This window comes from Echeneis naucrates, chromosome 11, assembly GCF_900963305.1.
Source record: "Echeneis naucrates chromosome 11, fEcheNa1.1, whole genome shotgun sequence".
NCBI lineage: Eukaryota > Metazoa > Chordata > Actinopteri > Carangiformes > Echeneidae > Echeneis > Echeneis naucrates.
Window position 1 is genome coordinate 17,576,290 of NC_042521.1, and position 23,792 is coordinate 17,600,081.

At 40.4% G+C, this 23,792-nt stretch overlaps 2 protein-coding genes, 1 long non-coding RNA gene and 3 other non-coding genes across 7 annotated transcripts; 4 read left to right on the forward strand and 2 right to left on the reverse strand.

Annotated features, from left to right (window-relative positions):
- Positions 1-2,951: 2,951 nt before the first annotated feature.
- On the reverse strand, positions 2,952-5,596 carry rab42a (RAB42, member RAS oncogene family a). The gene is made up of 2 exons (XM_029514432.1): positions 5,321-5,596; positions 2,952-4,020 (listed from the first exon to the last, which is right to left on the reverse strand). Exons 1-2 carry the CDS (start codon positions 5,533-5,535, stop codon positions 3,579-3,581), a joined length of 657 nt encoding a protein of 218 aa, XP_029370292.1. The 5' UTR covers positions 5,536-5,596; the 3' UTR covers positions 2,952-3,578.
- A 692-nt stretch (positions 5,597-6,288) lies between these two features.
- LOC115050780 (uncharacterized) lies at positions 6,289-8,305 on the forward strand. Its single transcript, XR_003841229.1, has 6 exons — positions 6,289-6,357; positions 7,079-7,136; positions 7,385-7,438; positions 7,616-7,668; positions 7,878-7,940; positions 8,116-8,305. It is a non-coding gene; the product is annotated as an uncharacterized LOC115050780 (long non-coding RNA).
- Positions 7,176-7,312, forward strand: LOC115051554 (small nucleolar RNA SNORA16B/SNORA16A family). The gene has a single exon (XR_003841288.1). It is a non-coding gene; the product is annotated as a small nucleolar RNA SNORA16B/SNORA16A family (small nucleolar RNA).
- On the forward strand, positions 7,704-7,834 carry LOC115051547 (small nucleolar RNA SNORA44). The gene has a single exon (XR_003841281.1). It is a non-coding gene; the product is annotated as a small nucleolar RNA SNORA44 (small nucleolar RNA).
- Positions 7,978-8,050, forward strand: LOC115051553 (small nucleolar RNA SNORD99). Its single transcript, XR_003841286.1, has one exon. It is a non-coding gene; the product is annotated as a small nucleolar RNA SNORD99 (small nucleolar RNA).
- Positions 8,306-8,517: 212 nt separating the features above from the next.
- ctps1a (CTP synthase 1a) lies at positions 8,518-17,009 on the reverse strand. Of its 2 annotated transcripts, none has more exons than XM_029513839.1 (18): positions 16,839-17,009; positions 15,281-15,462; positions 15,033-15,203; positions 14,834-14,931; positions 14,630-14,746; positions 12,558-12,641; positions 11,559-11,639; positions 11,324-11,475; positions 11,074-11,206; positions 10,212-10,300; positions 10,028-10,122; positions 9,852-9,914; positions 9,603-9,646; positions 9,417-9,513; positions 9,277-9,332; positions 9,091-9,187; positions 8,847-8,991; positions 8,518-8,769 (listed from the first exon to the last, which is right to left on the reverse strand). In XM_029513839.1, exons 2-18 carry the CDS (start codon positions 15,447-15,449, stop codon positions 8,685-8,687), a joined length of 1,776 nt encoding a protein of 591 aa, XP_029369699.1. In that variant the 5' UTR covers positions 15,450-15,462; positions 16,839-17,009; the 3' UTR covers positions 8,518-8,684. The 2 variants fall into 2 exon arrangements, with proteins under 2 accessions (XP_029369699.1, XP_029369700.1); XM_029513840.1 differs by lacking the exon at positions 16,839-17,009 and adding an exon at positions 15,886-16,507.
- Between the last annotated feature and the right edge of the window lie 6,783 nt (positions 17,010-23,792).

Consider the following 23,792-nt stretch of genomic DNA (forward strand, 5'->3'; position numbering starts at 1 on the left):
TTTACTAGCAGGCTACAGAGTATCATATTTTTTACCCGCCTGACCTGATGCTAACAATATCACACTATTGGCCTAAAATGAAAATTAAACTAATGTGGCTCTTTCTTTGGGCATAATTAGACATCTAAATAACTTAACAAAATATACAATCTAGGTCACGAGTATCCTCCTCCAATCTGCCAGAAGAGGGTACCAAATCCACGTCAAACAAAACTGCAAAGACAAACAACATTCATTGGACATCTATTTATTTATTTTTTAACCAATCAATAAAATCACAACATTTGAGCAAGTCCTTTCTACGTAATATATAAAATAAATAACATTTATTCAATAAAGCTGTGAAATGTAACCATGGAAGCTGTACAATTTTTGTGCTGTGAACCATTCCTGCAGGCCAGACAGTCGCTGATGTTTCCTAGGACGGAAGCCTGGTGGGCTTTTTTTTATCATTACAGTGGACTAAGTAAATTATTAGCACAGTTTAAAATTTAGAAAATTTCTACAGTCCAGAGTCTTTGAGAGTGAAAAGAGCAGACTGATGTCAATGAAATATACGATAGTTGTGTCAATCATTAACTCTCACAATCAGAGAGAAAAAGAATAATCAAATACAGAGAAATGATGAGCAACTTCTTTTCAGGTTTTATTTAAGAGAGAAGCTAGGCATGGACTGAAGATTGGTTATGGCCACCATCATGACCAGCTGGTCACTGTTATGTACAGTGTAAAATTACCAATGGAACTGCAAGTAGTCTAAATTTTCATCTGTTATCATTGGGGGATATATAGGTTTCTGCTATGAGCTGATGAGAAATAAGCGCAAATAATGAGTCCTTCAATATTCAGAGTATTTCGTCTTGTCTTTCAGTTTCCTCCTTCAAATATAAGTCCATGCTTCAGATGCATTGAGTTTTCAATTTGCCATTCATTGCAGTGATCAACAATGTTACTCGTTCTCATTTGCTCACAACAGTCTCAACACAGACATTCAAACAATATCATACAATTGAACCCTGTTTATATAATAAACCAAAGTGAGGAAGGTAGTTGTAGTATTAAACACAGTCAGATTGGCTGTCAAATGGTGTTTTTTTTTTTTTTTTTTTTTAAGGATGTTTAGCTATATTTAAAGGCATAGCACCCCTGTGATGAAGTCATCATCTTTACCATGAACATGAAATGTTAACAGCTGATTGTCCTAGAAACAAAAAGCACGCACACAGCATATTTAACACCTGGCTATAACATGTGGTAGTTTACCAGAAAGACAGCCATTTCATTCTGTACAGAAAAGTAAAAAAAACTAAGGGTTGGTGCAAATCTTATAGAATACATTCCTTACCAAATACTAAGCTGTCCCCACATACTATACAGTATATTCACTAGATCCAGCATTTATCAAGTCAAAGTGAAAATGTAAGCTTGATCATGTGAATGCAAAGTAAAAACTGCAGAGTGCATAATCTCTTGCTGGTTACAATGTGCGTGTGAGCAGTTTTTGTTTATTTTTTCTTTAATGAGATGCTGGTGAAAGGTGACTGGATGATGTGAGGTGGGGTGAGTAGTTAAAAAACTCTAGTTATAAAAACAGATTAAGTGAGGTCTGCAGTCAAAAGACTCTGGAAATGTAAAAATGATCCTGTTAAAGGGAATTACTGCCATCAGAGCAGCATAAGTCATGTGCATGTCATGTGTTTTGTCCATAGTATGTCAAGATTAAGTAGTTGAAAAATATTTTCAGCAATGTAAACAATTTGAGATTTGACTTAAAGTGGATGCAAATCCTGCACTTAATGGTCAGCTGATTAAGAAAAAAAAACACGTTGATAACTTTAAAGAAAATGTCCAGTTATACATTTTGGGGAACAAACCCATTAGCTTTCCATTTAAAGGTGTGAGGGTTAGGTAATAGAAAAGAAACCAGCTTAGTTTCAGGACCATAAGCAGGTGAAAATAGCTACCCTGACTAAGTAATGTGATAAATGCACTTACAAACACTTCAACGTATCGATTTTCTTTCATTTGTATCCAAATACAGTTATCAAAACAAATATTTGTGGTTTTAATTTCCCTACTTTAATTAATCATCTGTAACAAGCAGGATGTCCCATGGACTGCACTTAGTGAGGACAGCAATTGTCTTCACTCAGACATCATTATCGAGACATTCCAAGACAGCAGCGGTTACTGCAGCCAGCCAAAGAGACCTGCTACCCCTCCATTAAGCTCAGCTCGAAAAACTTCCTCCTGATTCAGCCAGTCTTTTCATCTCATTCACAGAAGTAAAGCAGACAATATTATTTCCCAAAATATCAAATTCTTCTTTAAAGGTGATGCCAATCAGTCCGAAAGGGGGAACTACCACGGCATAAAGGTGCCATTTGCCAAAACCCACTGTGGGTGTTGTGGTCTCATGCGGTTTTCTGGGCTGCTGAGTTGGTTTTTGCAGTTCCATGTTAAATTGGCCTCTTCGGGTTGGACAAATCATCAGACCAGATTTTCTGCTTTCCTCCTGACTTATATTTGCTAATGACTGATGCCTCTGAAATGCATCCAGGGTGCAAGTGGATTTAATGAGTTGGCATTCATCATTGCCTCAGGCCTGAATGGATTATTATTCTTGTGGAATGCAAGTGAATGGCAAAACTGCACGTTAAACTGAAACTTCTTGTTGTTCTCAAACAAACACACCTTTACACCTTCGTAGAGACCTTTTTATGTCTGATGTCTGAGATACAAATCTCTGGTATACTTGATGTCTTACTCCTGTTAATGCTATAATACAAATACCTAAATTGGATCTCGCATAATAACACTGGCCTATCTTGTATGTATACAATTCGACTAGAATTAATCTTTCTCCCTCTCTCTCTCTTTTTTTTTTTTTTTTTTTTTTAAGAAAGAAAATATTTATGTATTCACAGAATGATGAAATATTTGGCGGAGGTGCACATACAGCTTACAGTAGCAGTACAGTAGGAATGGCACATTGCTTTCAAATGCTGACACTTATTGTAGAGTGCACTGTGTCTGTTCAGACTATCTGTTAAATAGCTTAAGTGACTTTTTAGCTTTCATATCTATAGGGTTCACTATTATTTACAATATTTCAGTCACACAGGATTACAGGCAAAGCATTGCACAAATTTTGACGGCTATAGACCCACAACAGTGCCATATGAGATGGGAGTGATGCCAGACCACAGTATGTCATGGCTCATGGAGTCATATGGACCCGTGGGATCCTCAGCAGGACATTTTCTCCAGTGTATAAAAAGGACTACGGCTACACTCTCAGAACCAGATCCTGATCTCTTCTGCATGCTTTCTGTGTGTTTTGAACCTCACAAGGCCAAAAACAGGTTGATTCATGCCACACCACATGAACTCAGAGATACCACTTGCTTATAAGATACATATCAGGAGGTGCAGGAACCCCCTGGGCGTGAAGCACAAGGTGAAGGAGTGATGGGGGACAATATCACAGGGTGCTGAGCCTGAGTGACTTGTTGCTAATTGACAGACGAGGCAAGCTGTTAGTGTGACAGGACGGGGTGCAGACAATGAGTTCTCAGTTAGCAATGGCAGCCTTTTTCTGCAGATGTGGTAGTGAGTTCCTCTTCATCATCCGCCGGGTAGAGGACCTTGGCAGTGAGACCGCTCTTCACGCCATCCCAACCATCACGGGTGACAATCTCCCCCATCTTCATCAGCTCATAGATGTCTCTGGTCAGCAGCTCAAAGGCCCGGTCTACGTTGCTGTTGCACTTGGCCGACGTCTCCACATAGCGGATGCCCAGATCTGCCGCCAGCTGCTCGGCCTCGTCTCGGGTCACTTTGCGGTCCTTGTTTAGGTCGCTCTTGTGGCCAATAAGGATGTAGACCATGTGGTGAGGAAGGATGTGTTCACTCACTTCCTTGTGCCATTCCCTCACATGGTCAAAGGTTTTGCGATTGGTGAGATCAAAAACTAGCAGGCCGCCCACAGAGTTGCGGTAATATGATGTTGTGATGGACCTGGTGGATAGAAAGATGATGTATTAGTCAGTGACAGCAAACTCATCTGACAAAATCTGAGCATGCCAAAGTCCTCTTTCCAGATGAGACAAGTCCAAGCCAAGTCAAACCAGTCAGAGCCAAGCCTCAAGTTGGTTGCAATTTGTTTGGCTCAAGTCTCTAGTCAAATGTAACAAGTCCAAGTGAAGACTAGTCAATGAAAATCCCTAACAGTCGTTAAAAAGTCCAGCTCAAGCTTCAAGTTAGTCGATACAAGTCTGGGTTTAGTCTCAAGTCTTGTAAAAGCAGGTCTCAATGCAAATCTTACTCTAAAAACCAGCCAATCCTGTGCTAGAGTCTTCCTCTACAGAGAGGCAGGGGTTTCTGTTTTGACTTAATCGACATATGAACCACGCACCCACTGGATAAAATGAAATATAAAAGGTATTTTGTTCACACAAGGTCCCCATTAAGAGATCGGGCCTGGAATGGTTCTTCTTATAATGGGATTTGCTGTTTCATATTCAGCTGCTTTTGATTTCCCTGCTTAAGAAAGTGATTTAAATCAGTTAGCAGAATTGATCATATAACCACAAACCAGGCAGCAGACATATAGGACCTTTGGGGAATAGACTGTTTCCTATTCGGGACAATCTTCCATATATTTACCCACATATATTCAACATGCAGTCCATGCACATGGTAGCTTATTTCACAAAGCTTCTCACAGGCTGGAATATTGAGAAAGAAGTGAGGTGAAGCCTGATGGAAAACACCCTCGGAAGCCCGAGCCTCTGAAGAGAAAGTAGATCTAAGAGCAGAACAGCTTCTCCACACAGAGCCGTGTTTGAAAGGAAATGGTCCATGACAGCTGGGACACATGAAACAGAACGAGCAACAGGGTGGTGGAAAGATTTGAATACGTAGTTTTCATCTCGTGTGTCGCCCTGGAGACTGTGCTGTCTGAGGGAAATCAAACTGGGGCCTGAATATGAGAAGGCTGCCCGTCATCCGTGAATGAATGCGATGATGCGACTCCATTTGCGCTGTTTTTCTTATGTAGGCCAGGACATCATAAGATCGAGGCCCGTATAATCTGCTCCTGACCCTTTTTACCACTGACCAAACTCACGTCATTACATCACAATGAGAGAGGAAATGGCTTTCATTTCAATTAAACGTTCGCGTCTCTTAAACACAACACTAAGCAAAGGCCCGTCCATTATTTACGGTCAAATCTCGTTGAAGAATGGTCGTTATAACCAATTTCAGTATTTTTCCAGTTCAAAATGTAAGCCTGATTTCTTCTTCTCCGCCGTACCTGAATCGTTCCTGACCAGCAGTGTCCCAGAGCTGGAGCTTTATTTTCACCCCAGGCTCGATATCGAGGGATCTGGCATAGAAATCGACTCCGACGGTCGGATCAGCCACATCGCTGTAAATCCCGTCTGTGAAGCGCTTCAACAACGACGACTTCCCCACTGTCGAATCCCCAAGAAGGATGATCCTGAACTGGTATTGCCACAAAATATCCATGGCATGACTAGAAGGTGGGATGCCGGCGGAGTGAATGTGAGTGTGTCTGTGTGTGTGTGTGTGTGTGCGTGTGTGAAACAAAGCCCTGTGCTCTCCGTGTTTACATGAGGCTCCGGCTGTTACTTCTCCTGCCGCCGCTGCCTCTGGCTCAGGAAGAGACGGAGCCACTGCAACAATCATGTGATACATTCACCTACAAGCTTCACTGTTACAACGCGATATTACAACTACAGGCGCGTTATAAAAGGGCACAGAGATAAGCCACGAGAAACACACACATACACAACAAAATGGTTATTAAAACTGACGTTTTAATAGATGCACACGATCTATTAACTTCACCGCCGCTTTTGCCCATGCTGTCTTTAATTGTGGCCTATCCTTTCAGGTAGACTCAGCTCTGAGCACGAGGAGCAGCAACTAGCTGGCCGCTGCTGCTCCTCTCTGTGGAGGAGCGGCAGGGAGCAGGCAGCTGTCCGTGGTTCTGAAGTGGCTTCATTTCCACCTGCGGCCTTGCTTAACTCTCCTTTTAGCCGTTAAAACACAACTGAATGCGGTCCATTTTCTGTGGATAGTACACATCAGAGTGTGACTACGTTGTGTCGCTTGCATTAACGTGTCAGGCGAATCGAGAAACAACGGGCATTCATAAAACTCGTGAGCGAATACAGATCCCGTCATGCAAAGTAGGCCACGTGAGCAATGGGGACCAATCAGCGGGTGGCTGCCTGGCGCCGCTTTATATAAACGAAACGGGCCGTCCCCTCGCTCTCTTCCTCCTCTTCTCCTTCAAGGGGTGAAACGCAACTGTGGTCTTTTAATGTAAGTAAGGCCTTCACTCGTTCTGTTTTACGGCCCAAACGTCACATTTTGAGATGTATCGTCTTCTTTCTGGACCTTATGGCCCATTTGCTCCTGAATGGTCGCTTTATGGTTTCACGTTAGGTGCGGGCTAGCGTTTTAAGAAGCTACTAACAGCATAGCTAGCAGTAGATGGCTATCCATATCTAGCATAGCCAACTATTCTCAGTCTGGGTGGTTAAAATTAAAACTATCTTTTTGTTGTTTTTCATTCATCGTCAAACCGAACTACCCGGTCATGTTTTATATTAGGGATTCGATAAAATCTTCCTGAGCTAGGTTATTAGCAACGTAGCTCACTGTACGTGGTTTAACATGTGCGAACCACGTGCTTGAAGCTCTCGCTCGTTCAGCGAGCATTTGCCCACAATACATCTGTTCAAACCCTGCTGATCCCCTGGAACAGTTGTGCACCGTAGTGATCTGTGATTAGGTTTGGCGTCTACTCTGTTAAAGTGTTTTAGGTCGGTCCTTGTCTGAAACGTGGCGCAATGAGGCCTTCAGTTAGGCCGAGTTGCGTAATTTAAAGAATCCAGTGCTTATAAAAAACCAAGAATAACAAAAGGCGTACGTGTATGGGTCAAATACTACCCTTGTCGTTTTTATCAACGCATAATTAAAGACTGGTTAATAAGATCGTTCTGATTCATCTAGCTTAATGTAGACATGCTTTTCTTAACAGGATCAGCGAGTAACCGCTCTGAGACTTGACTGGATATGGATGTCTCTACAAAAAGCAGGTACGATGTGTCAGGGCTTCATCCTGCTCTCTCTATACAACAGGCTCCTATCGAAGCCGTTCATGCTCTCATGTAGCAGTGAACGGTCAAAAGGAAGCCCAGATGAAGACTTTCACCGACGGTCGCTGCTCAGTTTGACAGTAACTGCTCCAGCAACATTAAGGGGAAGGACACTAATCTACAGTGTTGGCCAAATGATTACTTAAACCTATAAGTGATGTCTAAAAAAAGTAACTCCTCTCTTACAGGTATTGGGTGTTGCTGAAATCAAGAGGTGATGATTCAAACCTTGCCACAAATGGGTAATTTCTTTTGACTTGCATCTTAATAAATGGTCTTGGCTGTGATGACACACTTGCCCTCACTGACATTAGGTCTGATTGAGACACCTTATATTGCTGAGCCGCATCTTCTAAAAGTTTAATCTTCAATCTTTTAGGATCTTTTTCTCAAAATAAACTGACGTTCTGCTCTTTCAGGTGACCCTCATGCCTGACCAAATGGTGACTGAATAAGGAAAGCTTATGTTGAGGTAACTTCCCACACAAACTTTGACTTTGAAGTTTATGGCATGCTTTCCTAAGGACCTGGACTTGTTTGTAGTCTTGGGTTCTCCAAGTGCATGCAAGAAAATGGGGTGGTCTTTGACTGTTGTGGCCCTCTTCTGCCATCAGCAGCCACTCAGCTGTCCTACAGATGTCTATTATTTTTGCTGATTCTAACAGAACCATTTTCCTACAGGCATTGCTCAGGCTCATGATGGAAAGGCATCGGGCTGGGGTCTCCAAAACCATGCTGGTTACGGTGTGTAAATGCATATGTTGCAATTTCTTGAAATGTATTCGATCCATGATGACACTTCATATAATGTGGACTGTTGGATGAAGCTTGCGGATATGGGACTGAGATCAGACCTGTACCACTGTGTCTTACAGGAGGTATGTGGATTGTGCTAATTTTATCTTGTTTTTAATTTCAGGAATGGCAGTGTGAAGCGGCGCTGTGGGTAAACTGCTTCAGATTGTCCAGGAGCCACGAAAGCACTGAATGAGAAGCGTGTGTGTTCAAACGGCCCTCACAAGTTGATCAACATATCTTCATTCTGAAAGTTTAAAATCCTGTCACTGAATATATTTTTTTATTAAAAAGTTATTAAACTTGTCAAACAATTACTGGAATTCCTTTTTTATATATTTCTTACAATCTCAATATTAGGAACTCTGAAGAAGCTGTAAATGCATTACCAGTCAATGCAGCACCTAATTACAGTAAGGCTACATAGTACAGCTGTAGGGGAGGGATAGTACCTGGTAGTGCTGCTCTGGACTGAGTCCTGAGTGTTGCTGTAGTTGACTTGAACCTAAGAAGGCAGGCAACATGCTTACGGCCTGGAAATCCTAGTTTATTTACAGCTCCATTGGCGGAGGAGAAATGCAACAAATCAAGTCGTGATAGAGTCCAAAGCATCAATGTGGATACACTGCATCTAAGTGTGAGTCAGTTTAAGAACTGGTGACACAATGTCAACGTGAACATGCTGAAATGGCATCACTCGCTTGAGGTCGATGGCAATTTCAGCTCAGATATCTCAGAATCCGGGGTGCTGCTGCCACTCCGGTCACTGTATGTGTCCCTGTGTTAAAGGAAAAATGCAGTAAACCGAATTGGGATGAAACAAAAAACAGATGATTCATAACGCTGCATACTTACCGTGGAGACAGACGGCAACCCTTCTGTAAGTAGCTCTGTAGTTTCCCTGCTGCAGCCAGCAGTAAACCAAGGTAGGGAGGTGATGGCTTAATGGGACGTGAGGTAAACTCTGGGTGGTATTGTACTCCAATGAAATAAGGATGATCTGAAAACGGGTAATTTGGAAAAGTTACTATTTAGGAGGTTCTAGAGGAATTGATCTTATGTTGACTGTAAAAAATGTAATTTGATTCATTTTCAGTACCATCCAGTTCTATGACCTCCATCCTTTCCCCTTCCACATCCTGACCCACAAAGTGCAATCCCTTCTTTTCAAAGTGGCTCTTCAGCTCAGGATTGACCTTCACAAGAGCAATATGAAGTTGAAATAAGTAAATAAAAACACAGCTGTGAAAATGTTTAATGCTGCTCATGAACTGAGCAATCATACCTCAAAGCGATGTCTGTGCCTTTCATCCACATATTCGGCATCTCCGTATAGTTTGCCTGGAACACAGAACAGCTCTGAGCATAATGCAGACATGAAAACATCAAACATTGGCTCAAAATGAATTCAAAACAAATTCTTACGCAATACACTGGTATCATTGTTAAATATGGTCCGTCTCTTCCCCAACCTCATTGTGCCACCCATTTGACCAGGGTTGTGTTCTGGCATATCTATGACCTGCAAAGGTGAAAGATGAAATATTGTAATGCTTGCTTCTTTTCTGTGAAATTATAACTGGACTGGTGGGGGATTTAAAGCGTTCTCACCACAGGATGCTTCGTCTCTGGGTCAAACTCTGTTGAGTTGGCATCTAAATGCAGAGTAAGTAAAGACATTCAGTTTGTTAAGAATTGATTAACTTGCCACTGTTAATAATTCGGTAGGTTAACATACAATATACCTATAACCACTAACCCCGCACTAGTTTTGTCAACACACCTTTTGATGACAAGCCTTTTAGAGTTAGTCTAAATTAACTCCTTAAGTTAATTAGTTGTTAGTTAGATGACACTCACCTTTCCAGCCAAGCATGTTTCTGGCAAATTCACACACAGCCAACTGCATCCCAAGACACACACCTGGAAAAACACACAATACAGCTAATCTTTAAGTCTGGCTTCCAAGTGTATCACATTACACATACATTATGCTACAACAGTGTGGTGATGCAGCATCAGTGCAGCTCTCTTACCTAAGAAGGGTTTCTTCTGTTTTCTTGCCCAGTTGATGGCGTGAATCTTTCCTTCAGTTCCTCTGACACCAAAACCTCCAGGAACCAGAATTCCACTGAGGATGGAAAAGAGAAATAAGAGTTCGTGTAAGTAAAGATCTCAAGTCCAAGTTGTATTACTTAGAAACGATACCTTATGACTCACTCAGCACTGCAGAGTTTCTGCCATGCCTCGTGGTATTTGACCGGTTCTTCATGCAGAGTGCTTGGCTCTAAGTAGGCCGAGTCTATATACTGGAAGAGAGGGAATGTAGACTTTAGGTGGTGGGTCTCAAAATCAAGACTTTTTTTTTTTTTTTTTAAACCATCTTTTCGTTTCTGCTTGGTCCATACTTTTCTGCCCCTCTGAATAAATGACATGTAGTCACAGTGAGGCATTGATTGCTTCTCCTGTCCCCACCTTCTGCTGTTTGTGGAGAAGGCACTGCTGTAACTACTGTTGCATCTCAGCTGGGTGTACATGGGACCACACCATGCTGTGCTGCAACAGTGGTTGTAGGGACAAAGCACAGAGCAGCACAGATTTACTGAGGGGATCTAGATCTTCTTCCACCAGCAACTTCTTTTAGCTTGTATATCAATGGACATGACATATAATAACAAGTGTGATGGCATTCAGTTCCCTAACATGCCCCTCTGGTGATCTGGTCAGCAGGGAACAGCTCGAAGCATCTCTTCCCATCCAGCAATGAAATGTCGTGAGTGAGACATATGATCAGAAGCAAATATACATGATTGCATTGTTGTATTTTTCAGGCTAACTGACAGCAGCTTTCCTTTGAATACATTGGAGAGAGGGAGAGGGGCAACAAGGTGCACAGCTCTAAATGTAATGAGGTTTTCTATGTTTTATAAGACTGTGTTGGGACTAATCAGACTGCAGGAATCAGGGTTCCTTCAATGTGTCTTTGATCTATTCAGACATGAACTTAGAGCTGTCCAAGTGTGATGGGCACACTATAGACAGCTTTTAATGCTAGGTCTGAGCGGGGCTTGTGTGTGCTTACCTTAACCTCCAATTTATGACTAATAGCCAGGGCTGAGTGCTCCAGTGCCTTAATAACAGAAGCATAAGAGTCTGAGAACTTGGTGTACTTCCCAACCAGAGCTATTGAACAGTGCTCCAGCAGTCTGTCTGACCTGTGAAAACATGTGCATCAGCTTTAGACTGGAACCATGACGAGCAAAACCATCAAACCAAATGGCACAGAAGAGACCAAGTGGAGGAGTGGTTATTTTCTCCTGTCTTCATCACACCTGTCAGACATCTCCTTCCATTTAGTCAGCATTTTTCTGGGTCTGGACTCTATGGGCATATTCAGCCTCCTGCTCAGGTAGCTCACCACGCCTTGATCCTCCAGCAGCAATGGTACTCTGTAGATGGACGAGACATCCTGCACACAGATAACCTGCAATGGGACAGGATGCTTTAGTGAGTCTAGAGCTGATGGTTGCAGGGCTCATCAGAAACTGAACTCTGTCAAAGATATACCTGTTCAGGTTCGACGTGGCAGAACATTGAAATCTTTTCTTTGACAGAATTGTCCAGAGCAGTGGAACAGCGACACATTATCTGAGGAGAGAATATGATGCAACAATGTAAGGACTACACAGTAAATCACAGAGACACTATTTATAGTGTCATTTCATATGACAGTGTCAATCATCTGAAGGACTAACGAGGCAGCTTGTTGTACATATACACATTACAGTATGCAGTCTGCAGCCTTATGCTAAAATCATTCAAATTCACATTTTCCAAATCTATTCAAAAAGGAGAAACTGATATACAAGTGACATAAATATTCAGACAGTTTGCTATGACACTTGAAATTTAGCTTTTTTCTACATTTCTTTTAAGTATCTGTAGTTTGTGTGGAGCTGATTGCTTGTATGTTATGAATTCAGGGAGCAGCAATATTTTACAAGAAAGTCATTTAAAGGACATTTATTTATACAGTAGTTGTTTTTATTCGTTGGGGTGGGTTGGTGTAGGGTCTGGTTTCTACATTTTGTTGTGGTTTGCCAGTTTCTATGATTAAGCACAGTTGCATTAAAGTCCCGCTGCATAATCCTGATTGCCAGGCAGGTCGTATAGTACAGCCTGTCAATCAAACAGTACATACGCCCTAATATATCCTGTTTTATGGTCTATTTTCCTCTTACATAATGTCATGTTTGAGGTTTTGAAACAACAGTCTGAGACAATAACCTCATTGGGAAAATGTTTATACAGCTAATAAGGCCTGTGAGAACTAGGAACATGGAACGAGAGGTGAGCAACTTGATGGTTAAGCCCCAGCAATCTTAGAGGTGACTGAAGTTTCTTTAAAAACATTGTGATGGATACACTACCCTATAAATGTTATCAGAAGCTATTAACTGCTAGTTGTGTTGTTTTGTTGGGGAAAGATTTTCTTAGCCCATCTTTGGGTTATTAATTCAAAATTTTTTTCATAATCGACTAACAAAATGTACCGATGTGACTCACCAGGTCAGGAGACAAGCCCAGTCCTCTCAGCTCTCGGACGCTGTTCTGTGTTGGCTTGGTCTTCTGCTCTCCTGTTGCACTGGGCTGAATACAACAGATTAAACCATGAAGAACCTGTCTGCTAAAAGTTAGCAGTTAGGTGCAACATATGACAATTTGTATAACTCACTCAAAAACACTTACATTAAGATACAAGAAACTTATAAACAATCTACAAACAAATCTTTTTAGGTAAAGTTGTCTTCTTCCATCTTCGTAGTGAATTTTTCGTCATCTTATATAAATGCTATGATATTTACAGATTAATAGTACTTTTGCTCTAATCAACAAAACTCTAAAGGATGACTAATAGTAATTTATCTATCAATATTTTTTTTTTTAATTTTACGTGTTAATTTGTAACTGTTGCTGTTCTTGCTTGAAAATATAGCCAGTGTTCACACCAATTTCAAGTTGTGAGTCAAATAGTGTTTCTAGGTACTTATATGTTTGCTCGATTTGTGTCTCTTCACTGTGTATGAGGCTGGCTTTCAGTTCCGACACTACACTTCCTAAGATCTATAATTAATTATTTAGTTTTTGTCACACCAGTTTACAAACACGGGTAGAACATAGCTGTGATCTGATTGGCGATCCTGAAGGAGAGACCAGAGGACAGTGTCATCAGAAAACTTGACAAGCTTGACAAGCTGCCTTCTTGGAAAGTCCTGTCTGTGTGTATGCAATAAAATGGAGGGGAGAGAGGACATAGCCTAGAGGAGAGCCAGTATTTGAAATGATGAAGGAGGACGTGTCCATTTACAAAAACATTCTGAATTCTCTCTGTTAAAAAGTTTAAAAGTAGCAATAAAATCTGGTCTGGTAACATAAAATGAGAGGATAATCACTCAATTAAAATATGCAGCTGTATCTTGTTTAAAGCTGAGCTAAAATCAGTGAATAAAAGTCTTGTGTGTGATTTAGGTCATTCTAGATGTTTACACAGTATACCCTAACTAGGATGAAGATCTTAGCATCCTCCACCTCATTACCAGCTTGGTATACAAACTGCAAAGGGCCCAGTTTGGTGTCCATGAGAGAGAGGATTTAATCTTTTAAGATTTTTTTCAAAGCATTTCATTGCAAGTGAGGTTAGTGCTACTGGTCAAAAATCATTAGGGTTTTTTAATTTGGGAATCGGTTATATAGTGGACATTCTCCTTACAGTGGGTATCTGTCTACTCTCTACACACATCTGGAAAAGAATCTGGAAGCATCACTCAGGTGATCAGCACAATAGCGCAATGTGCGTCCACAGATGGCATCAGGGCCTGCAGCCTTCTCCATTTTCACCCTCTTAAATAAAGTTGCGCCTAAGGTTTATTATCAGGGTAGATAACAACTTTTTCGGTTTGGAGGGCTGAATCCACAAGGATCCACACAGTTTCTATAAGTTCATTGATGCCATCACAACCATCAAAAGCATTTCCAGTATGTGCAGTCAAAGCATGCCTTGAGTGAGGAAATACTGTTCTCTGATCAGATTTTAACAGTCCTCTCATCCCATTGTAGGTGCCTGAGGTGCAGGTTTGTACACAGGGATGGACACTGCTATGGTAAGACGCCGAGAGTGAGGACATGGGCAAGGCTTTGTAAACGCTACCTACTGAGCCATAGCAAAGATCCATAACTTGTTCTTTCATGTGGTAGCACAATTTATTTACTATTCATAACTCCTTAGTGACTTGTTGTAGAATACAGTTGTTAAAATCTTCTAAAATAAATTTTGGTGTCTCAGGGCAAATCAAGTCTTTGAGAGACATCAGCAATCAGCTGAGCAGCAGCTGACACGTTGCCTCGTAGTTGTATACACACTAATCTAAATCTGGTGTAGCCATCTATTTATTTTTATATATTTATATATTTGCTGATTAATGATTAATGTCACAGCACATTGTCCTTTATAAATTAACTAAATAAATATCACTCTTAATTTTGAATCTCTATGAATGATGTGTTGTGACTGAGACCGTGTAAATTTGTTTAACTGCCCCTCAGATACAACCAGAGTTGCCTGGAAATAATTGTCTTACCTGGGGTACCAGACTGACATGAATGTTGCAGAAGTTCTCCCGCTTCACTTTAAACTGGAACTGCCTAAAGGCCTCGATGAAAGGCATACTCTCTATGTCGCCCACAGTGCCTCCCAACTGCAAACACACAGATGTTGTCAGCCCCAGCAAGAATTGCCCCTGTGCAATTTAACTAGAATGAGAAAATGGAACGGTATAGCTCACTTCTATCACACAAACTTGTGGCTCTGCATCGTCATCAACTGGTACTGCAGCCTGTTTCACAACCCACTCCTGGATGGCATCTGTGATGTGTGGCACCACTGGAATAAAGGAAATATATCTTATCAAAACACATTTCTCTAGCATGACACCCTCATTTGCATTTGAACAAAAGATGTTTTCTTTTTTTTTTTTTTTTTACCTTGCACTGTTTTTCCCAAGTAGTCGCCCCTCCTCTCCTTGTTGATGACAGACTGGTAGATCTTGCCCGTAGTTAGGTTGTTGTCTTTGGTTAGTCTGATGTCAAGGAACCGTTCATAGTTGCCCAGATCCAAGTCTACCTCGCCCCCATCATCCAGCACAAAGACTTCACCTGGACAAAATCAGTGTGACACAGCAACATTAGCATGTGGCCCTTTAATTATGAATGTGTAAAATAAGAAGCCTTACCATGCTCATAGGGTGAAAATGTGCCTGCATCTATGTTGATGTAAGGGTCAATCTTGATGGCAGTCACATGTAAACCACATGACTTCAGGATAGTACCCACACTGCTTGCTATGATGCCTTTGCCAATGCCGGAGATGACTCCCCCAGTTACCAGGATATACTTCATCATATTGCTCTGGGCTCTGGAAGATGGAAGTAATTCACTGTGAGCTAAAAATCCAATGTTCACACTGTTCTGAGTGTGTGTAAATTAGATTTTTAGGCACTTTTTTCACTTCATACACATTAAAGTAATATAGAACATCAAATAGAATTTTAAACATCGCTAAAGACCAACAGTTACTATGGTGTCAAACAGGGAGGCACGGATCAACTACTGATGAAGGCTACAAGATGTGACTGAAAGAACTTTAAGTACATTTTGTCAGTTTAAGTGCACCTTGAGTAGATAACTTTAAGAGACAAGATCTACATGTCCTTAAAAATCACCATTTGAATATAGCTGAACGAGATTGAATTTTTCTGTAGTCGTATATTGGGTACAGGATGTTCTCTAAGAATGCGGATTTGAAGAAAACAACACCAGCGGCTGAAATGCTTTTCACCTGTATGTTTCTAGACTACAAGGTCTTCAGATGTTTGGCATGAGGATGAGGATGGGGAGCGTTGCCGTAAGAAGCTAATTCTGCTGTGTAATTTAAACAAACAGGGTTAGGTTTATTCCTCCTACATCGTGGAAAGAGTTGTTGTTGCCAGGGTAACTGAGCGATAACGTTTACTGCCAAAAAGTTCAACTAGTTAAATGAACGGCGAAGAGATCGATGCCGACCTTTGAATTTTGAAAAAAGATCCGGAGAGATAAAAGTTCAAAGGTTACACATCAATCACTGAACAAAGCGTGGCACCAATGAAGCGCTCGGTATCTAACACGCCGGGGCCCGTGTGGGTGGGGAATGCACTAATTCCGTTACGGAAGACCACACAAAGTTAGCGGGCCGCCCGATCGTAATGTCACCATCCACACAGACAACCACGCGTGAGCATGTTAGCTTTGAGCTAACCGCGAGTCCAGACATTCATATGCAGCGGTTTCTCGCAAACAGGCTACACCATTACATACTTTGGTCTGCACAGCGATAAATGGGAACCGTTAAATGTCACTGAACAAAGTTTCACTGGTACACGGCGCTGCCTGTAAACAGAGAGGATAGGCTAACACGCTCGACATTTTTGACGAACCGATCAAGCTGGCTAACTCGTGTGTGGTACATGTAGCAAACTGCCCATTCAAAATAAAAGCTAATGAGGGTATTTGTTAGCTTCTATACGAAAAAACGCGTGATAACACGTGCAGAAACAGACAAACAAGCCCATCTGAAATATAATAGTCTTAGCTTTAGTTGTTATTAATAACTACGGCCCGGCTATGTGTACTTTGAGTGCAATTTAATTTTGATTTTTGAGCGGAAGTGAAGCTTATTTTGTCTAGCTTTTCACTCACGAGTGTTTGCTAACTAAGCTACAGTCTCTCCTCTTTCAGCATCAAATTTCAACTCACCAAAATATTCTTCAGCCAGAACTCTCCTTCCAAACAGTTGTAAACCACGAAAAACTAATCTAAATCACAAATTACGATCCTAATAGCGATATTTTTGTCCCTGTGCTTTCCTAGAGAGCCATCTGTCCTCAGTTTAGACCAACACGTGCATGGACCACGAAGCTGAGATGCAGTACATCATTCATTACACGCTTACAACGTAGTGCTACCTTCAGGTACACCTCGGATCTTTGCTTATTAGAAAATTGATCATCGGTCACGAGCTTGTCACTTGAAGACTTCACATGCTCAATATGTCGTCAGGGCACATTTTGAGATTTTTTGCATATTTTTGATAGTTTTTGTGATGAACCCATTTCCCCCTAGCATTTACTTATTTAAAAGAATCTCAAGTGTTATTTATTTTTTTTTAAAACGTATACCTTGAAGTATATGCATTCATTTGAAAATAAATCACATCACTATCAAAAAAAAAATAATTCTGTTTTCTGTAGAGTCGAATCATTTTGTACTTCTGAAACATTCCTCTATAATGGCATAAAATACTGGAGGTTCAATATTTGCCATCATGTTCCTTTTACAACGAAGCAGTCTATGTGTATATGAGGTTTTAAATATGGTGATTTAAAAGTGAGATTTTTTTCTGAATTGCCCTAAAACAGAAGTACAAAGTAATATAAAATGGATGGCGTAAAACAAAATTTTAAGCAGCCAAATGTACAAGAATAAAATGTAAATGTACTAAGTTAAGTTGCCCCTTATATAGTAAAATCGTAATTTATACAACATTATAACTGTTATATTATAAAGATGGCATTATCATTTAAACATTATATGATATTCAAAGTACCTCAAAACTGTGATGGTAAAGCAAAAATGGTAAGTTAATATGGAAACATGAAGGCAGCACAATTTCCATTTTTGAATCAGCAGGGGGAGCTTGTGTTTCACGTTTGAAGGCTCACATTGAGCAAGGGATGAAAAAAACAGTAACACTTTCTTCACTAATGACGGTCTTCAGACAGCTGATAAAGAAGACTCCATGTTTGGTTTGGCTTTATAGATCGTACACGGTTTTTATAATCACAAGATCACCTCAAGGTCTTCATCTCTTGTTCTCAATTGAAAATTTTCCCACCAAGTTGAACAATAAAAAATATAAAGAATACTTGAATATTTGTCCAATGACAGAATATGGTTAATTGTTAGTGTCAGAGGCATTGTGTGCTGACGGTAAACGTAACACTGTGCTAGTGTGGCTGTATTGATATTGCAAGCTGCTGCTCAGAAGCAACAAAGGGAGACTGAACTGGGCCTCGCAAGAGTTGCTGGAGGCAAAGAAATGTGTGTTTTGTTTCTGTGGGTTTACAACACACAAGTTGCTCTTTCTCTCCCTGGCACAAAACAACACATTCTCCTGCTTTGCTCTATATAATAAATGGCCGCAGTCCAAAGTTGTTAGTTATAGTGTACTGTGGAAAGGTCAATGGCCTTGTGATGTGGATCGTGGTGTATTATCCTCAGTGTGCTCAGTGAGATATGAAGTCCAAGCAGGAATTGCAGCATCTCAATTTAGTCAAACTGTGACTCGTCCAGATTAAAAAACGAGGCGTCCATGTAGCTTGCTGCTGTTTGGATCATTTGCAACTGGTTTCATTGGGTTCACTGCGTGGGTGAGCACTAGCGCTGCAAATTAAAATAACAAAAATCATGGAGTTGGTGACTGATAGCTGACTCACAGACAGATATCTGCAGAGATGATTGATGCCTCCATATAACACCCAAATTTCTACTTGAGAGCCGTAGCAGCCGGCTTAGTCTCTGGAACACAGGACGGGGGCTTAATGAGAGTTTTAATTCATTTTTGACCGAGGCTGTGATTGAATTAAACTCCCACAGAAGGGCTGGATCCTCTCCTCACCACAACCCATTTCCTCCTATTAGAGATGTAACAGAAGCAGCAGGCAGAGAGGCAAGTAAGCCTGAGATGAAACTCTCTGCTCTGCCTTTGTGTCATAGACATATATTCTCTTACTTACTGTCTGCAACTTGTGGTTGGGCTCTGCTTTACTGTACATTTTTAAAGAAGAAGTGCATTACTTGGGGGTATACAGCACTCTTATTTATTCCTTTACGAGATTACACGGAAGATCAGGACCAATGATGAAAAGTACACAGCAGATTAGCCTAATTGAGCATTAACCTGTGCACTGTGTGAACAGAATGTAAAAATAATATACATGGTCACACAGAGGCCATTTCACTACAGGTAATGCTTCTTGACATTTTCCATGTATGTCCCTCTGTCTATTGGTGACTAATGTATCAACTGGTCAATCTAACTACTGTCATGTGGTTTCACCTGTACCCTAATACTTTCTTTGAAACAGCTCCAAGAACTTTTTCTTTCTTAGTACAAGATATTTAGCAATTGCTACATCCCTTGGCATCTTGGAATGGAACACGGTCGTTAAAGCATTGAAGTATTGCAGTGTTTTTAGTAGCAAATGTTGCAAAACAAGAGAAATTAGGGTGACTGAATTTGGTTGCACAATGCTACCGAACTGAAACCAGGCCAGTTGTCCTTGACTTTTCCTTGATTACTTGGAACTGAGAAAGAGTTATTATATTGTATTGTATGTGTATTTTTTACATTTATTTTATAGCAGGATTACATAGAAAATTACTAAACCTGTTTTCACTGAATTTGGTTGTTGAAGGATGTTGCGCAGGCAGGGGGAGATCCCATGTTTTGGGATAGATTCAGCTTATTATTTAGTGTACATTGGTTGACACTCAGGCAGCACGGCGGCATAGTGGTTCGTGCAGTTGCACCTAAATAAGAAGGTCATGGGTTCAGTTTTTTCTGTGCAGAGTTTGCATGTTCTCCCCATGCCTGCGTGGGTTCCCTCTAGCTACTTGGGTTTCCTCCAACTGTCCAGACATCATGTTTGGGTTCATTGGTGACCCTAAAATGTCTGTAGGTCTGAGTGTGAATGTGAGTGGTTGTTGGATATATGTTACGGGTACAGATTTGACACATTTTCACAGTTTTTCCTTGCTAAAGAAAATGTATACGAAAGACCAAAGGAGGAGAGTAGTGTGATGTAGCCACATTACACATAGAGCCAATGAATCCATGCAGAGAGGTTGCTGGAGGGGTCAATAAAATGTCAGGCTTTGCCATGAGAGACCAGTGTTTTCTTCCTGTTTTCAGCAGGCAGTCAACATTGATTTCATTTTACCATGATCACGGTTGTTCCGTAACCTTAACAAAGTAGTTATTTTAACCCCAAATCTGATCTTTCCTAAAAGTTGTTTTTGAGCCGAAACCAAACCAAACTTTAACCTCAATGTTGTCAAATCACAAAACTGAGTTTGTTTCTCTAAAAGTACTGTAATTTCAAATAATCTTTGGTACAATTTAAGTCATCCTGCCAACAGCTTTTATCTATGATGAGAGGCTAAAATTGAAAGCCACAATGACGGCCACAGTATTGGCTTAAAGCCAGTTGTGTCTTTAGTTGCAAAACAGTTCTTTCTGAAGGAAATAGATCAACATTAGATTATTTGCGTTCTGAGAGTGAGATGAGAGAATTTAATGTTTCATTCCATCTAAGATTAATGTCAGCTATCAAACCCAGGAATGACATTGCACCCAGGCTGACTAGTCGGAAGCCTGTTGTTGTTATTAGTCGTATTACCAAAGACTCATTTTTCTCACATTTGACTCATATTTTGTGCAGTAAGATGTTCACAAAAAGGTTGGACAGAGCTGTGAATAAGAGTGATTCAACGTAACCGACGGTCTGGTCTGCTGACATTCGCAGTCCAAATTTAGTCAGGGCCCTGAATTTCACAACTGTAAGCTTGGAAATTTCATTGTCCCATTTCAACACCAGTAAATCAAATATCGGAGGTTGGAATATAAACCTAGTTTAGCATAATTTACCATGACTCAAATTTACCAACAAGCTCACATAGTGTTTCTTAACCATTAAATAAACATAAAAAGGTAAACTAGTAGTTTAGGTGCTGATGCACTGTGCCCTTGTCTTTGGACAACAGTTGGTGCCTGCACATATTACAGTATTTTATTTTTTTTTTTTAAGAGTTCAAAATTTTGTGGCTATAATTTTGAGATCGAATGAATGTAAACGGTACAGGGATGAAGTTGGTATGTGTTTGTCATAGCCATATCATGGCAAAAAATTGCAAAAAGAACGAGACAGATAGCCTTGCTGTTTCCAAAGCTCAAAAATACATCTGCCAATGTTTTAAAGATCACTAATTAACATGTTGCATCCTGTTTCATTGATCCACACAAAACAGAAATGTAGAAATGACAGTTTATTATTACACACTAGCAACAGCCTGACCAGAATCAGTTTACATTGGCAAACTCATGGATCGGTCAGATCATGCTGTCTTATACATTACATTTCACATGCATGGTGAGCCTAATCCCACTCATCCACTGCGAAAAATTTAGATTTGTCTTACTGAAGCTTTGGTAACGATGTGGGGGTTTGCCGTTTTAGTGCTGGCGATTGTCTTTGCATGTGAAGGTGTAAGCCCACAGCGGAGTGGAGTAGAGCTGCGAAGGGGGGATGGGCAGATTACTTTGTCTCACACCATGGTGAAAATGTCTCTTTCTCTCTCTCCCGTTCACCGTCTCCTTTCTGGTTTTCAACTGTCATTTCAACTTGCTCATACAGGGTTTGTTCATGCAATGGACTCTTACAAGCTCCTGTCATTCACTCCTCATAAAACAGGTTTCTCACTCACCATAGTCATATATTCACAAATTCTTGTGATATTTATAATTAGAATATTAATGGCTGAAAATATTTCTCTGCTTAGTGAAATGCTTGTATGTCACAAAACCTCTCCCTGCAATAATAATGAAGAATACATGAAAATATTATTACACACTTTGCACACTAAACATTTGGTGTTGCATGGTGGCCTTTCATTTGAAAAAGTGTAAATCACAGTATACACATATTTTGGTGACCTCGTACAACCTTATTATCATGTCATCATGATATTTTTTAAGTTGACTTCTATATGCTGCTGGTGTCTGGCAGAGATGGAATGTAATCATAAAAAAAGGCTGCACTGGTGAAAAACTCAATGCTTCTTAAGTCTGGATGTTCATCAGGATCATCATTAAATGACACCACTAAGCTGTTTTTAATTTCGATTTTGTTTTATTTTTCTCAAAAGTGATCCAATATGTGGCCGCACGGTGGCATAGTGGTTAGCGCTGTTGCCCTACAACAGGAAGGTTGTGCATTCATTTCCCGGGTGGAGATTGCATGTTCTCCCAGTGTCCCCGTGGGTTTCCTCCCACTGTCCAAGGACATCAGGTTTGGGCTAACTGCCTGGGTGACTCTAAACTGTCTTTAGGTCTGAGGTTGAGTGTGAGTGGTTGTTGGTCTCATTGTGTCTCTGTGTGTTGGCCCTGCGATGGACTGGTGATCTGTCCAGGGTGTACCCCGAAACAGATAAGTGGTAGAATGAATGAATGATCCAATATGACAAAATTAAATTCGGTGCTATGACTTAAGTATCATTGTGGTCTATACATTTTTCTTCATTTTCACAAATAAGAGATAATCTTAGAGTTCAAGGCATTCTTCTGAGAAAAGAATCCCCCAAAACGAAACAGACTAGCTCAGAAAATAGGATTTTTTGTTACCACTCTACAACAGCCACCCTGTCTTTGAAAAGTCCTTCAATGGAGTTGAATTTTAATTTCTCCCCTGATCATAGTCTGACTGTTCTGTGCCACTCTGATCATTTTTATATAACGCGAGGCCTGACTTTGCTCCCCATTTCAGATTGACAGTAACAGTTATTAGTTTTTGGGGTTTGGAGAGAGTAGTGGTAACAGCGGTAACACAGTAGACATGAAGTGGATGTGAACACGTGTTTTTCCACAGCAGATCAGCAACATCAGCCAAAACACACACAAAATAACATTCATTATAAGGTATGTGGTTGAAAAAAATGTTACTGGTCAGTAGCACATTCCCTTTGTTACAGACAGGAGATGTGCAATATTTGTGTTGTGGTTGTTGCTGTTGATAGAAATTATAGCATTTCAGATCAGATCAGATCAATTTACTTTGGATGGAAAATATAATAATAATAATAATAATACATTTATTTATAAAGTGCTTTCCTTCAAAGTGCTGTACAGCAAGTAGAATATGAGGATAAAAACAATGCAAAGCATATTAAAACAATGCCAATAAAAAGAGTCGAGAGCCGATTATAATCATAAAATAAAAACATTTAAAACTAAAATTGAATTAAAACACACACAATCAAGAGTTGTATGTCAAAGGAAACAAGTGGGTCTTTAGCTTTCCTTTAAAAATGTTCACTATCTATAAAATGTCTCCATATACAGTCTCTGAAATGGTTAAGGATAAACATATTTTTTAACATGTCTGTCACATATGTCAAATTCAGACTGGACACAGGAAAGTCTCACCACTGTGTAATGTTGCTGGTATGATGTCAAAATGACATCAACAGGCCTTTTTCTGTTCGTGCTGCTCAATGTGCATGTGTCTGCTCTAATCCAATAACATAATTGAACTGCAAACCAAGATGTATAGCAGATGTATAGCTCTTGTGTGATCTGAAGATAGCTCTTGCCTATTTTTTTTATTTATTTTTTAATTTAAATTTTTTTTTTTAGAATGACATGAATAAGGAAGCAAAAATAGACAGTGAAACAGCACGTTGTCTGTTGTCTTGACATGTTTGTAAGATGATACTCTTCGCTAGAGTCTCTCTGCTCAGGCCAAATCTCAACTGGCAGCAGTTCAACAACAGCAGCTGCAATGCTCACGCATACTGTTTCTCCTCTGCGTCTCCTACATCAAGATAACAAAACAATGCACCAGGCCACACCTCCATTACAGGACCAACACACCC